Source organism: Centruroides sculpturatus, unplaced genomic scaffold (assembly GCF_000671375.1).
Source record: "Centruroides sculpturatus isolate CEXI.00-Female unplaced genomic scaffold, Cexi_2.0 scaffold1363, whole genome shotgun sequence".
NCBI lineage: Eukaryota > Metazoa > Arthropoda > Arachnida > Scorpiones > Buthidae > Centruroides > Centruroides sculpturatus.
Window position 1 is genome coordinate 32,659 of NW_019385541.1, and position 15,671 is coordinate 48,329.

The 15,671-nt window shown below is 34.9% G+C and overlaps 1 protein-coding gene across 1 annotated transcript in view; it reads right to left on the reverse strand.

The window, feature by feature from the left end:
• Positions 1 to 10,711, reverse strand: part of LOC111639951 (tRNA selenocysteine 1-associated protein 1-like) — a 40,062-nt gene extending 29,351 nt beyond the window's left edge. The window contains exon 1 of the mRNA XM_023385917.1: positions 10,512 to 10,711. Coding sequence (XP_023241685.1) covers positions 10,512 to 10,547 — 36 coding nt within the window. The 5' untranslated portion in view covers positions 10,548 to 10,711. The remainder of the gene's footprint in view (positions 1 to 10,511) is intronic.
• Positions 10,712 to 15,671: the final 4,960 nt, after the last annotated feature.

Below are 15,671 nucleotides of genomic sequence, written 5' to 3' on the forward strand. Positions count from 1 at the left end.
TTCTGTAAAAGTTCGTCCGATGGAGAATTATTTTTAATAAAATAAAAGACAAAACTGTCCAAAAAGGATCACCATTTATTACTTGTGTTCCAAGACTAAAACATTTTCGGCGACTGACCTTCCTTTTTAGGCTACTTGTCGCCGTAAAGTTCACAAAAAGTCCTTTTAAAAACACAAAACATCCAATTAAAATTTTATAAAATTTCTGAAAAAGGAACTGGTGACATGCAGTTGTCTTGCTTCCATCATACCTTCTTCTGGGGTTTTCTTCTTCTTTTTATCTACTAAAGTGTAGCGCTGGAAAATGTAGATTTTTAGAGAAGTTGTCCCCTGGTGACGATATATGTAGAAATTTCTTCTGTAAAAGTTCGTCCGATGGAGAATTATTTTTAATAAAATAAAAGACAAAACTGTCCAAAAAGGATCACCATTTATTACTTGTGTTCCAAGACTAAAACATTTTCGGCGACTGACCTTCCTTTTTAGGCTACTTGTCGCCGTAAAGTTCACAAAAAGTCCTTTTAAAAACACAAAACATCCAATTAAAATTTTTTGTGGATGCATAAAACTTTATGCATCCACACAAAAACAACTTCAGCAACTCCTACAAATCACACATTCATACACCAAGGACATACAAATGGAGTTTGGCTTAGACAAATGCAAAAAACTACACATAGAAAAAGGAATCCTGAAGAAAGAAGATTTTGCACTTGGAAATGGAGACATTATTAAATCCATGGAAGAGGGCGAGTTCTACAAGTATTTAGGATTCCAACAGGCAAAACTAACAGAACATATACAAATAAAGCAACGATTAATTAAAGAATACCAAAGTAGGTTAAATGCTATACTTAGAACACAGCTAAATGCAAAACACACAGTTAAAGCAATAAACACACATAATATTCCAGTACTCACATACTCTTTTGGAGTTATACATTGGACTCGCACAGATCTTGAGCAACTCCAAAGGAAAACAAGAACAACACTTACTAAGCATAAACATCATCATCCTAAATCTGCCACAGAAAGATTAACCCTTCCACATAAAGATGGCGGACGTGGCCTGATTGACATAGTTAACCTTCACTACAAACAAATACAGTCACTGTGAGAGCTTTTCTACAAGAAACAAGAAACATCACAGTTACATAAAGCAGTAACTCTAGCAGACTCAAATAACACACCATTAAACTTACACTCACAACGTACAGACATGACACAACACACAAAAAGCATAGACACCATCAAGCAATCGTGGGCTCGAAAGGCACTCCATGGCAGGCATCCTTATGACCTGGCCCAGGATTTTGTTGACAAAACTGCATCAAACAGCTGGTTAGATCGGGGATGCCTCTTTGGGGAGACGGAAGGATTCATGATTGCCATACAGGATCAGGTCATAAATACTAAAAACTACAGAAAACACATACTCAAAGATACAACACTCACAAATGACACATGCAGAAAATGTCACATCATGCCAGAAACTATACAACACATCACTTCTGGTTGCAAGCTCTTGGCACAGACAGATTATTTACACAGACATAATCAAGTAGCAAATATAATACACCAAGAGCTTGCAAAGAAACACAAATTGGCAGACATCCACGAACCATACTACAAGTATATTCCACAGACAGTATGGAAAATAACACGCACAAAATGTACTACGACAGAGCCATAATCACAGATAAAACAATTTACCACAACAGACCAGACATCATACTCATTGACAAACACAATAAAATCACATACATTATAGACATTCCAAACACACACAATATACAAAACACATGCACTGAAAAAATTAGCAAGTACACAGAACTCGCCCAGGAAATAAGGCATCTGTGGAGGATGGATAGGGTGCTTATTGTATCTGTCGTTCTCTCCTGTACAGGTGTGATACCACACACACACTACACAAAAGCCTGGGAACATTACAATTGAGTAGAAATACATACATCACACTACAGAAGGCCACTATATTGAATAAATGCCACATTGTTAGGAAATTCCTGAATACACACACACACATTGACACACTTATTTAATTTTAGTTTTGTTTTGGTTGCTATGCCTTGACTCTGGTCCGGCATAGTACACAGCCACCGGTGTGAACCGAGTATAACCCACTAAACCCAACACATAATAATAATAATAATAAAGAGTCCCTCCTTATTTCCTTATTTGAATAATCCTAGTTAATTCCTTCATTACATTAAGTCTGTCAAGCAAAAGTTTCAGGTTTTTGTGTGTAGAGAGATGCTAATACAGTAGAGCATCGTTTATCCGAATCAATTGGGGACTAAGGTTGTTCGAATAACTTATTTTTCGGATAACCGATTATGTACGAAAAAAATTCACTAACCTATCCCATGTTGAAATTTTTCTCTATTGCGTGTTGCTTCGCATTGAATTCTCGTCGATGTTAAGCCTAATGTAAACTTTTCAACATAATAATCGTGGCTATTGTATCGTTAAAAATTATTTCTTTATTTTTTACAAACAAAATTAATATATTGAAAAATATAAAAACAAAAAAAATTATAGTTTAGAAGTTAATCTAGTATCAAAAACGTTGCAGTGCCACAGCACTAGCAAAAATTTAAATTTGCCGACTGGAATTCTTTCAGATAACCGACCCTCTACTGTACTTCTAATATGAAACTCTTAAGTTTATTCTCATCTACAACTCCAAGAATAAATGACTGCACATGAGCAACAACAATCTACTTATCACTTTCTGAAAAGTAAAACACTTCAGTGTACTATACACTTAAAAACAGACCAGTACACTGAACTATCCCCAATATTATGTAATTAGCAGTAATCTCATCTACTATTGCCATATATACTTATTGCAATAATAATTAGCACATAAAGTAAGAGTTGTCATATTGCTGCAGAACTTGACATGCAGATAAGTCTCAAACAAATATGGAAATAATATTAAATAACACTTCTAACCCACAACTTTAATTTAGTGATAAGCCTTCCAATTTATTACAAACCTATTTATTAGGGTAAATAATTCATTCTAAATATGGAAATGATTAGAGTTATAGTGGGATGCTAACAGAAGATGTTATACAGTAGAGCGTCGTTTATCCGAATCAATTGGGGACTGGGGTGGTTCAGATAACTTATTTTTTGGATAACGAATCATGTACGAAAAAATATATTAATCTATCCCAGTTGAAATTTTTCTCCGTTGCGTGTCGCTTCACGTTGAATTTTCATCGATGTTAAGCCTAACGAAGACTACTGTATCGTTAAAAATTATTTTTTTATTTTGTACAAACAAATTAAATATATTGAAAAATATAAAAACAATAAAAAATTATACTTCAGATGTTAATTTAGTATCAAAAATGTAAAATTTTTCAGTAACCCAAGAAATAGCCGAAGATTGCAGCGCCACAGCACTAGCGAAAATTTAAATTTGCCAACTGGAATGCTTTCGGATAACCAGCTTTCGGATAAACGACGCTCTACTGTAGTTTGTCCTGCTTGGTATATAAAAAAGCACAAAAAGGCATCCTGTCTGTAGTTTACCTATTACAGAGGAATGCTGTATCACTAGAGATGCTTTTGTCATAATTGAAGGCCATACAAACAACTAACCAAGTTTGAGAGGGGATAAGATCATCAGGTTGAGAGAAGCCAAATAGTCATCTTACCGGATAGCCTGCCACCTAGACTGTTCTGACAACACTGTGAGGTGGCATTGGGACCAGTGGACGAGAGAGAGCTCGCAAACATGGTGCCCAGGTTCCAGATGCCTTCAGCAGACCACTAGTCTGGGAAGACTGCTGGTCCTCCAACAAACATGTACATAGCCAACCGTATCATTGTCGCCAGGTGGCACCATCATTATGGGCCCCTATGTCTGTCCTTATAATTTCATGGCACCCAGGTGAGAAACATTTGTATCATGGCAGCCATTACATGTTCTACGTTTGGACATGTGCAATTACAAGTCCAAACAGAGGCATCCACCATTGCTTCTGTTTAAAGTAGTGTTGCTCTAGACTAGATTGGACTGCAATAAAATAGAACTGGGTTGCCTATAAAGATGAATCCTGATTCAGTTTCATGTCTGGAAGCCCCGTGGTAAACATCTCAATCTTGCCTACACTTTGAAGCAGCACAGGACCTCACAGCTGGTATGGTGGTCTGGGGTGCCATCACATATGTCAGCAGGTCACCTGTAGTAATGTCAAAGGACCATGACAGCCCAGCAATATGTTAGTGACATCATTTCTATGAGCTATTAGCTAAAACTTCTAGATAATACTACAAAACACCTTTCTCACACTTAAGTGAGAAAGGTGTTTTGTAGTATTATTGTAGTATTTGTGTATATTTGTAGTATTAGTATTTTGTAGTATTATTGTTAGTGACATAGTGACATCTTGCAGCCACACGTGTTGCACTCATGGCAGAGCTCTCAAGAGCTTTTTTCAAAAGAACAATGCTTGACCACATATAGCAAGGGTGTCTGTCACATTGCCACATTTCCCTGGCCTGCCTGGTTCTGATAGTCACCAATCAAACACGTCCAGAATAGAATCACCCAGGACACCAAGTTAGACAGCTTAGGAATTTGGCCAAACTAGAGGACCACTTGTGACAACTGTGGACGAGATGCACACAGGACACCATACGGCACTCATGCCTCCATGCCTGTCTGTATCACATCGTGTATTCACACTAGAGATGGCCCAACAAGGTACTAGAACCTTTCATTCTCTTCTCTACCTGCACTTAAATAAAATAATATATAACACAAAATCCCTTTAAGATGCAGTCTTTTTATTTGTAGTTTTCCTTTCATTTGTAGTTTTTCCTGCTGTAAATGATTCTTTTGCTTTCATTTTGTAATCACTAACTTATATCACTGTTACACTCACATGTACAGTACAATTTTGTTTAATTCCAAAAACTTCTCTTTGGTGCACTAATTTTTATGGCAATGAGTGTATATGATAACTTGTGTAATTCATCATCAATTATGCTGTGAAAATGTGAACCTAATGCATCCAAAATTACCTGCTAAGACTTTGCCCTTGTATTCTAAAAATCTGCTGTAATTTTTAAGTCAGGAAATATAACCAGAATATTACATAAGTGTCCAAAAAAGTATAGGGTACATGCAACATGCAAATGTTTTGAGTATAGAAACTATCAGAATGAGACCAATCTTCTTTTGGCAATGTACTTCTTGCCAAACAGGCAACTGTGATTTGGCATTCATTTAATATTTATGTACTGTATAGAAACTCCTGATATTTGTATATAATATTCCACATATTCCATACTAGTGTTTTATATATATATATAATGGTAGCTGTAATATTGTATAATTGTATAGTATAATGTATAGTATTGTATAATTGTGTCAGTGGATATATAGTGCAAACATATCAAGATATATTCTGTAGGTATATGTATGTATATGTGTTGAAGTTAAGACCATTTACAAAAATATACAATATTTTCGAGTCTTTTCTTTATCCATTAACACAACCACAGAAGTAAAAGTTAAATTGGCTTGAAGAAAAACTTCATTAAAAAGACAAATAATAGATAAAAATTTGCAGTCTTTTTAATGACGTTTTTCTTCAAGCCAATTTAACTTCTACTTCTGTGGTTGTGTTAATGGATAAAGAAAAAACTCAAAAATATTGTATATTTTTGTAAATGGTCTTAACATCAATATAAAAGATATCCCGAGTCATCATGAAAAAAAAAATTGGCATATGTATAATGTATATTCCTACAGCACTGTAGCTTATTGTAGTATGTTCGTACTAATCTTTTGTAATATGCCTTGAGAAATGTATAATATCATGTGTAATATAAACTGTATTGAGTACACTAATGCCTAGTTGTGCCTAGCAGTACTAGGCATGTTTACCTGTACTTAAGAAAACAGATTGATGATTAATGTGATTTGGCATTGTTTAACTGGTTTCAATTTTCCATCTTCATAACAAATTGGTTTAATAGCAACTTGAGCAATGCATTGAGGAAGCATGCATTGAGCAAATGCTTCACTAATGCATCTCTTCCTATATCAGATTTTAATATCAATTTTAAAAGCATTGCAATAAGCATTGTACTAGCATTACACCAAAGATGTATCTGATGGCCAAGTTCATCTAATATTATCTGTAGTTCAACAGAAAAATATGACTTTTGTGTCCAACTCCATCTCCTTGCTCTAAAAAACTGCATTTGCTATACAACAAACTTGACAGCATAATGCAACTGACATGTGTGGAATTGTCACACATTGTGAAATTCTATCTTTTAAGGCAGCTAAGTTGGGAATATTCCTTCAATAAATAAAGCTCTTTAGCTAGCTCATAACCAAAAGTTATGGGGGTTCAGATCAGATCTGATGATTGTGATAACCATGATATTGGAAATGATCAGCTAAGCTAAAAGAACAAAGCCTGAACTTAATTCAATTCACAAATAATCACACCTTTAAATACTTTTCTAGCCAGGTTCTCTTTTGACAAATGTTTTTGGCTTGCTAGGGATCTGTCAAGAATTCCAAGCCTCAACATTTCAAATTGGAATGTTAACAGCTGCAACAACATATTGTCATCACACCTGTTAGCAATATAAGATATGAAATGATGAATAACTTATATTATCTGTTACTATTCCAATTTGGAATGGTGAGGTTTGGAATTCTTGACATATCCAAGACAGACTTATCAAATGAGCCAAAAACATTTGTTAAAAGAGAAAACTGGAGTGAAAAAGTGTTTAAAGATGTTTATTTGTGTATTGAATCAGCTAATCATTCTCATGTAAAAAATGCTGTTGCAGTTAAGCTTGCAAAGTTAAGCTGATATCTGGGAACGTACCATCTTGCATAAAGATTGTGGCATTTGGACAATTTCTCTGTTGCAATGCTGAAATGACAAAGTTTGGAGCATATTTCCATATCTAGAAGCATTAGCAAAATATTACTAACTATAAACTATTCTAACTTTCAAAAAAAAAAAAAAAAAAAAACCAAAAACCAATGATAAAGGATGCTGTGAAACCATACCACATGTTTTACCTTTGAGTGTAACAAAATTTGTTAATTAATGAATATGCAGACTAGTTTTTCAACTTATTTTGACTATCATGATTAATCCTGGGCTCATCACCCATTGGTGTCAGATGTCTCTCACCACTTCCTTCCATTTCTCTTTATCCATTGCCCATTTTCTCAATTCCTGTATATTCACTCCATGCCACTTGTTCACATCACCTATCCATTCTCTATATGGTCTGCCTCTTTTGTTAAATCCATCCATAATGCCATAGACTAAAGTTTTAATTTTCCTGTTTTCATTCATTCTTGTGATGTGTCCAAATAGTTGGAGTTTTTGTTGCATAATTTTTTTGTAAGAGATTCTTTTTCACATATATCCTATTATAAATGTCTTTGTTTGTGACTTTCTGCATCCATCTTATTTTTAAGATATTTCTGTAGCAGTTTCTTTCAAATGCTAATATCTTTCTTTCCATATCTTTTGTTATTACCCATGTCTCACAAACATATAGCATGAAAAAGATGCAGGTGTTCAATACTTTTAATTTTGTCTGTAAACTAATTGCTCTAAATCTTCTCACAGCTGGTGATTATTTACTATAAATTTTGGTGATATAAACTAATTGTTTTACTTTTCCAGATTTTGTTCATTGCTTTCAAATTTGTTTTCCCCTTGGCTATTCTAATCACTATTTCTTTTTTACAATCCAGATTGTAAAAATCTGGATTGCAAAAAGTCAGTCATCTGGAACAGGTCAGTTGGCTTCCTAAATATGTAAAGTCCTCTGCATTTTCAATTTCTTTCCCATTTACTAGATATGTTTCTTGTTATGTTGTTATCACCAAATATCATTGTCTTAGTTTTTGTGCTATTGATAGTCAATCCATATCTTTTTCATTCTTCATTTAGCAGATGTAATGTTCTCTCTAGTTGTTCTTCGCTTTCTTCAATGATAACTGTGTCATCTGCAAATCTCAAGATATTAAATTTTACACCGTGAACTGATGTTCCCCGCATCTCTTGTGTCATCTTGTCCATTACTCTTTTTAACAGACTTACGAAGATAGCTGGGGAGATATGGTCTCCATCTGGTGCCTCTTTTTAGTTTGAACCAGTCCTCTAGCTTTCCAATCTCACTGCTGCTTCTGCATTATCATTAATATAACTTAACAGGTTTTATTTTTATACTTATTACTAGCAGACTCCGCTACGCCTTGTTGTGGCTCAAAATGTATCTATTATAAATGTATAACACTTCCCCCGTGGGGGAAAATTTTTCAAAAAATTTTTTCTTAGTGTACATTCTCTTGACGTACCCTATTAAAACGCAATCAAAAACGCAAAAACCCGCATCTAAAATAGTATAAATAGAAGCAGAGTTTTTAACAGTAAGCCTTAATCCTGTCTCTCTCCCCCGCGGGGGAAATACCGAAAAATTTCTTCTTAGTATACATTCTGTTGACATACTCTATTAAAACGCAATCAAAAACACAAAAAACCGCATCTAAAATAATATAAATAGAAGCAGAGTTCTTCACGGTAAGCCTTCCCCGTAAAGAACTGTTCATCTCCCATGTTTAACAGAATAATATACAGCCTATGTCCACCCTGAAGTTCCATTCTAAATATTGGTGAAAGAATTTTTGAAATCGAATGAGCAGTTTTGGAGATTACCTGCTGCATACAAACTAACATACATACAAACATTACCTCTTTATAATATTAGTATAGATAAAATGTATATCATATGCATATTAAGAGAACAGCAGCACAAAATTTTATCCTAGCAGCAGAATCTTGAAGTGAAATTTCTTTCCCAAGAATCTAAAAAAAAAAAAAAAAAAAATTCACACCCTCGGGACAGTACATATAGCAAATTTGTTCGAGGTTTTCCTAACGGCTCTTTCCGTGCAGAGTTTCCACGCAGCTCTTTCCAAACACCTACATTTCAATTATGACTATTCTGTAGAATTACGAATAGTAAGTACCATAACATTACATCATAAAGAGTCTACATTTCAATATTCAATTTAACTTAAATATCTGCTTCAGTTTCCACTTTTTTTTTTACAATTTTTCACATATCACTATTTTTTTCATATTTTCACACCTGTTAACAATATCATAATGTAGAATGTTTCTTAATCAACAAAACTGTAGGAAACGTCACTGCTGCACATTTCTCTTTAACTCTTAATCACGTCTTATTCAAAACAAAACATTTTAACATCCGGAAAATTCTACTCACGAAAAACTACTCCGAATTCCACGGTTATTAGAAATTATTAGAAACTAGCATTTTATTCCAGAGTTATTTAGAAACATTTAAAAAACAAGTGTCTATTTTTAATTTTGTTAAGTATCTGTATGGTTCATTTGTTTTTGATTTTTTAGTATTTATCACATTAACAAAAAGGAAGAATTAGACTTTACAAATAATGTAAATATTGCCAAAAACGGTGCCTTTTTTATCTACTCCACCAGCAGATTAAATCCAGAGTAATCCGTCCGGTCCGGAACCAAAACGGTCACCGAGCGGGCCGCTCTCTCTCGAACGCACCGGACGAAAAACAAGGGCGGAAAAGCGGGCAGAAGAAAACGGAGGCACGTTTATCCGGTAACGAGCACAAGATTACGAAACGAAGGAAAACTCCCCAGAAGGAATTTTTAAACTAATCTTTATTTACGTAACACTTAATAGAACGAAATATTTGCACAAAATATCGTAAAATCAAAATCAAATTCCAGAACTGTCGGCAAGCCTACAAATCTAAGTTTTAACCAGATTTAATATTTAAATTATCACACACGAGGAGTCAAAAAAAAAAAAGGCAAAGAAACGAAAAAATTTCAACATTAACGCGACGAAGTGACGGTTTTAACATAATCTTTCACTCCCCGCATTATAATACACATTAATACGTTTAATTGACGATAATCGTAAATAACGATTTGGACGATTTTGCATTAAGTAGGACGGGCGAAATTGCGATAGATTAAAGTTTAATTGGAAATCATTATATAATTAGAATTTACACAGTGACACACAAAAATCCAGCTTTTAATTCGATGAAAACAGCCGAGTAACAGGCGAAACGTCCAACGCAATTCAGACATATTTTATTAAAATACACGTAAAATACAAGTTTTAATGGTTTTTCGAGTAATCGGGAGACGGGATCCGCGCCGATCTCGCATTATCGAGTAATTTAATCAAAGATTTATTTTGGGCAGGGCCAAAACATCGTTGACAAATCTCACAGAAAGTCTACGTAATAAAGTTGGGAACTGACAGAGAATGGACGGGATCGAACCGGCCGACGAATACGTGCAAACATCTTTGTCTTTATCGACTCGATGTCGGCTACGTCGATGTTTATTAAATACAACATCCGAATTGTCAAGTTTTAACATGGATAACAAATTTATCTAACTTACGTCTCCGATCCAAAGTGTTCCCGGTTTGGCACTCATTCTATCTAGACTAAAAACACGATTACTTCAAGGAAGAACGGAACAGAAACTCTACAACTACTAGAACTACTAAAAAAAAACGACAGAAACAGAGTTAAAATTCACTATTGAACCATCGCCATCTTGTCACTTCCCCGGAGTGGCTACCGGTCATATAATGAAGCCCCCTAACACGCCATTGGACGATCCGGCGCGCTCGTGACATCGCGTCATACGACCAGAAAAATGGTGTTGGCGTAAAATACGGTGTTTGCGTGCTTTTAAAATAATGCGACTAAATTCGCTTACGTGACAATTTAGTCGTTTCGGAAAACGTTATGTTTTCTCCCATTAAATATTTTGTTGTCGTTAATATTAATTCATTAATGTTTATCCGAACCGACGCTTCGAGATTCGCAATGCGAAACCCACCGAGACGTCGCCCAACAGCGCTGGAAAAATTCTAGGCCAAGTATTTAAATTCCTACCGTCGACTCGACCGAATTTCCGTCACCATACCGAGCTGCCGTACCGATTTACCCCACTTCGGGTCAAACTCGGGCGTAACGGTCGTATTGATTTTCGACTCGATAAATTTGCTCCACTTCGGTTCACAAAGTTAATATTCGTTACAAGAGAAAAGATTTTAGGCCCTGTACACACTAGGCGTTTTTCAACGCGCGTTTTGCGAGCGCTTTACGGGCGCTTTGAGATATATGTGCTGCCATGTTACCGTACATGCGATCGCGCGTTTTGCGGGCGTCAGCCAAGCGCTTTGAGATATATGTGCTGCCATGTTACCGTACATGCGATCGCGCGTTTTGCGGGCGTCAGCCGAGCGCTTTGAGGTGCAACGCCTTTCCAAAAGTATACCTGTTTTCGTACGGTTGTTCGGGATATGTATTTTGGGCCATGAAATGCAGCGAAATGAACACACTGTGTTGCATCTTTCTGCACCTTTTCGTGAGATTGGCACATTTCTTCCCCTTTTCCCTCCTCTTTAACGCTTCGACACTTTTCCCCACTTTTCTTTGTATTTTTAAAAGATTGGACAGAAAAATAAATAAATAAAATATTTTCACTCTTCTTGACCAGCTACACAAAATCCCATACCCTGATTTTGTAGAAAGATCGATAGCTATAAGATGGCATATTTACCATCGCTGTAGCCCCAATAGTTCTCAAGATAATGTAGTAAAACTCCGCGAGAGAAAAAAGCAAACTGACAAAACAGTAACGCTCTATTCTCCAGTTCTCTAAGAGTTTCGCACTTAGTATACAAAGAAGGCTTAGAAAAAAAAAGAACATTTCACTTTGACCTTGGATTCTGTGATGGATATAGTTGGTTAGGTTAATGTAGCAGTCTGAACCATAACTCATTATTGAAAATAAAAACATGCCAAAGGTTAAAAAGGGAAAGTTGTATGCACTTTCAGAAGAATTCAAGATTCAATTCATTGAAACTGAAGGTCTCAATACTTTGATATTTAAACCAGCACGTCCCATACAGCAAGCACGCGAAAAACGTTGAACTTCACAAATCAAAATCTAAGCAAACTGTTGTGTCCGTAAAATAAACGATCACTCGTTAACGTAAATAATTAACTTTATTATAATACAAACGTAACTTTGTGCCTCCAGGTCTAAGTGTTACAACAGCTAACGCGTGACTGACCGGAGACAAAGGAACACGGCAAAGATCAGAGGTTTGGGTTATCCCCTGGAGGTTTACATACATAACACAAGCTATCTTTGATACGTGCATTTACTTCAGGATCTGAAAAGCAGCATTCATCGAGTGAGTTCAGTGCAGATCTCACCGTGGTATTAATCCAATCAGGAATTTTAGTCCACAAGGTGAACAATCCTTCTCGAGACAACACTTCAAATCGATTCAAATCACTTCTCGAGAAGTGCCGTACATTCAACAATCAGTACTGAATGAGAGCACTCTTAATAAAAATTACATAAAGGCAATCTATGAGAAGTTCTTCGATAAGATAAAAGAGGTGGTCGGTAAGCATTTAAGCACTGCAAAAATATATATTGAATGATTATGATGTTTCCATTATCTGGTAAAAGAATGAAACCGATATCTTTTAAGATGTACCAACTCGAGAAGACAAATGCCTGCACAGTAATGCAGTCATTTAATGATTCGTATGCATGAAGCTGTGGCCAGGAACATACAATACGAAAAAGTCAGACTTGTGGTGAGCGATCAAACAAGCTATATGCTTCCGGCTTTCCAACAACTGAAAACTATGCATTCCAACCTCAACCACGTGACATGTATTGCACCTGGATTTTTAGTAAAACTGAAACGAAAATAAACGAAGGAAAAGAAAGCAGAATTAATGCATCGCTACTAAAACCTATAAAATAATCAATTTGTTTTCTCTTCCCCCTACATCTAAACAAAATGCCGAAATTTCTTCTTCATGTAAACAATGAAATCGGGATGAAACATCTGCTGAATGTAAATCGGACTATACTGTATATATATATATATATAACACGAAGGTTAAATATATATATATATTTTTAAATCGTTCGTATCAATCAACATTAGTAGACACCTTACCATTTAATCCTAAATTAATATTCAAACGTAAAGATGAAAAAATAAAAGATGCCTGAGTTACTCTTTAAAAAATAACGGATTATATTGTTCGATATGCTTAGCATATAGTGACAAAAATTAAGGTCCGTTCGTAAAAAATATGGGAATGACAGATTGGCGCCTCACGCTACAAAGAGCGCGAGAACCCGAAGAAAGCAAATCTCGCATTAAATGCATTGAAAGCCATATACTAAAACTAAAAAAAAACAGAGATATCTATTGATAATACATTATTTACCAGAGAGGCAACATTGCGACAAAAAACGCTAGAGAAAAAAAGAAGTTATGGAAAGAGGTAATAAATGTTATTAAGTTAGTTGGTGAAAGAAATTGGCTTTTCGAGCTCATAGGTTCGAAACGCTTATACGTTGAGCTCAGAAACCAACGAACAAACCATAGATATTCTCTAGAGATTATTTTATTAGTTTCCAAATACGATCCAGTACTTAACTTTATCTTCAGTCTTCAAGCTATAGCAGGAAAACTAGTATTTATGGTAAACAACTAATACACTAATACATTACTTTATCGAAATAATCATAGTCGACAGGAATTTTGAAGTGTTTTGCGTGTTTTGCGGAATTTATTGACGTATAGTTTAATTAATTAAAGTGACATAAATTTTATCGATTTAAATAAGCGAGAACTTGCCGTGTGAGCATTAATCAAAATACTTTCTCGTAACGATTTTGGTAAAATTTATTTTGAATAGAAAAAATTTTGAGAATCTTTAGGACATCGTCATTCCACCGACCTTAGCCACTCCCCATCGCAATCTATGGCAAAATTCTTGTACATTTCCATCTCCAGATTTCAGTGGCGTGCCGTGACATTTGATGATAGGGAAGCTGTGTTTCTGTAAGAAGCCGACATCCAGGGGCAATCAGTCAATCGCGCGTCAGCGATAGTCTAAGGTCTATTCGTATCGTTTATTCGATAAGCCAGTAAAAACCGTAGACTTCTGTAAATGCATTTTTAATATTTAATTACATTTTTAATTTAATTACATTCCGAATCGCTAGCCACGATATAAGGGCTACGATTAAAAATAAAATTATAAAAACTTACTCGGTGAAATAAAACGTGTGGTGGACGTACAGGTACTGTACATACTGTACATGTACCTGTACTGTACGTACAGGTACAGGTACCAGGTACAAAATATTCTTCAATTGTACGAATATACTTTTAAAGAAAATTATAATTAAATATAGCTTTGTAAAGAAACGTACATAAAAATATAAAATATTCTTTACTTTTTAAATCTTAAAACAGAACCAGAAAAATGACTTACAAGGGAACTGTCGGAGTGGCATCTAATAAATTTTAATAAAATTTAGTTAATAGTTACGTTAAAAGTATACAAACTCTATATTAAATTTGTAGTATTCACTAAAAGAGTTAATCAGAGTTATTAGCAATCAAATGTCGTACTATTTTATATGCGGATTTTTAAAAGTGAAAGGGTCGCGGAGGAAGACGGCGATATTACATTTAGAATAAATTCTGGAATTTTCGAAAATGGGAGAAGAATTAATAACATTTAGTTAATAATTATGTTAAAAGCATGCAATCTCTATATTAAATCTGTAGTANGAAAGTCAATCATCCGAAACGTCAATCATCCGAAAGAATTTCAGTCGCAAATTTAAATTTTTGCCAGTGCTGTGGCGCTTCAATCCTTGGCTGTGTCTTGGGCTACTCAAATATTTTACGTTTTTGATACTAAATTAATATCTGAAGTATAACTTTTTATATTTTTAATATATTTATTTTGTTTGTACAAAATAAAAAAAAATTTTTAACGATACAATAGCCTTCATTAGGCTTAACATCGACGAAAATTCAACGCGAAACGACACGCAACGGATAAAAATTTCGACATGGATACGTTAAACTATTTTTTCGTACGTAAATCAGTTATCCGAAATATCAGTTATCCGGACAATCCCAGTCCCCAATTGATTCGGAAAATCGACGCTCTACTGTAATACGAAGAAATCAGTCTCCACTGTGCTCAGCTAGAGATTGGGTCGGTTAAGCTTTTAAGTAATACTCCAACTCTTTCGGCAGGGTTTTATTTTGTCCCTAATCCCCTAATTGCTTAATTATTTAACTACTTGTTAAGTAGAAATAAGTCGAAACCGGTTACTTTGTACTCGAATATTTGTAGTCGCCGGATAAATGTGGAAAGACAAATTTTTATGACAAACGGATGCATAAATCGTAAATTTAAGAAAAATAAATTCTAGAGCTTTTTCTGTACCTCGTGCATATCTCTCATTCATTAAATTTAGTTGTAAATGATGCTGCCAAAGTAACGGTTAATTTTTTAATATTTTACAAGAATTCTACACGTTTTCTTTCTGCATCCACTTATAGATGAAACGTACTAAATCGAAATATCACTAGTTTAACATTGATATCCGTAAGTAATATAAGATGGGAGAGCGGAATGAAAATATCAAATATTTTTATGGATTTTTTAAACTCCTGTCAACTATACAGAACTAGTGTTACCC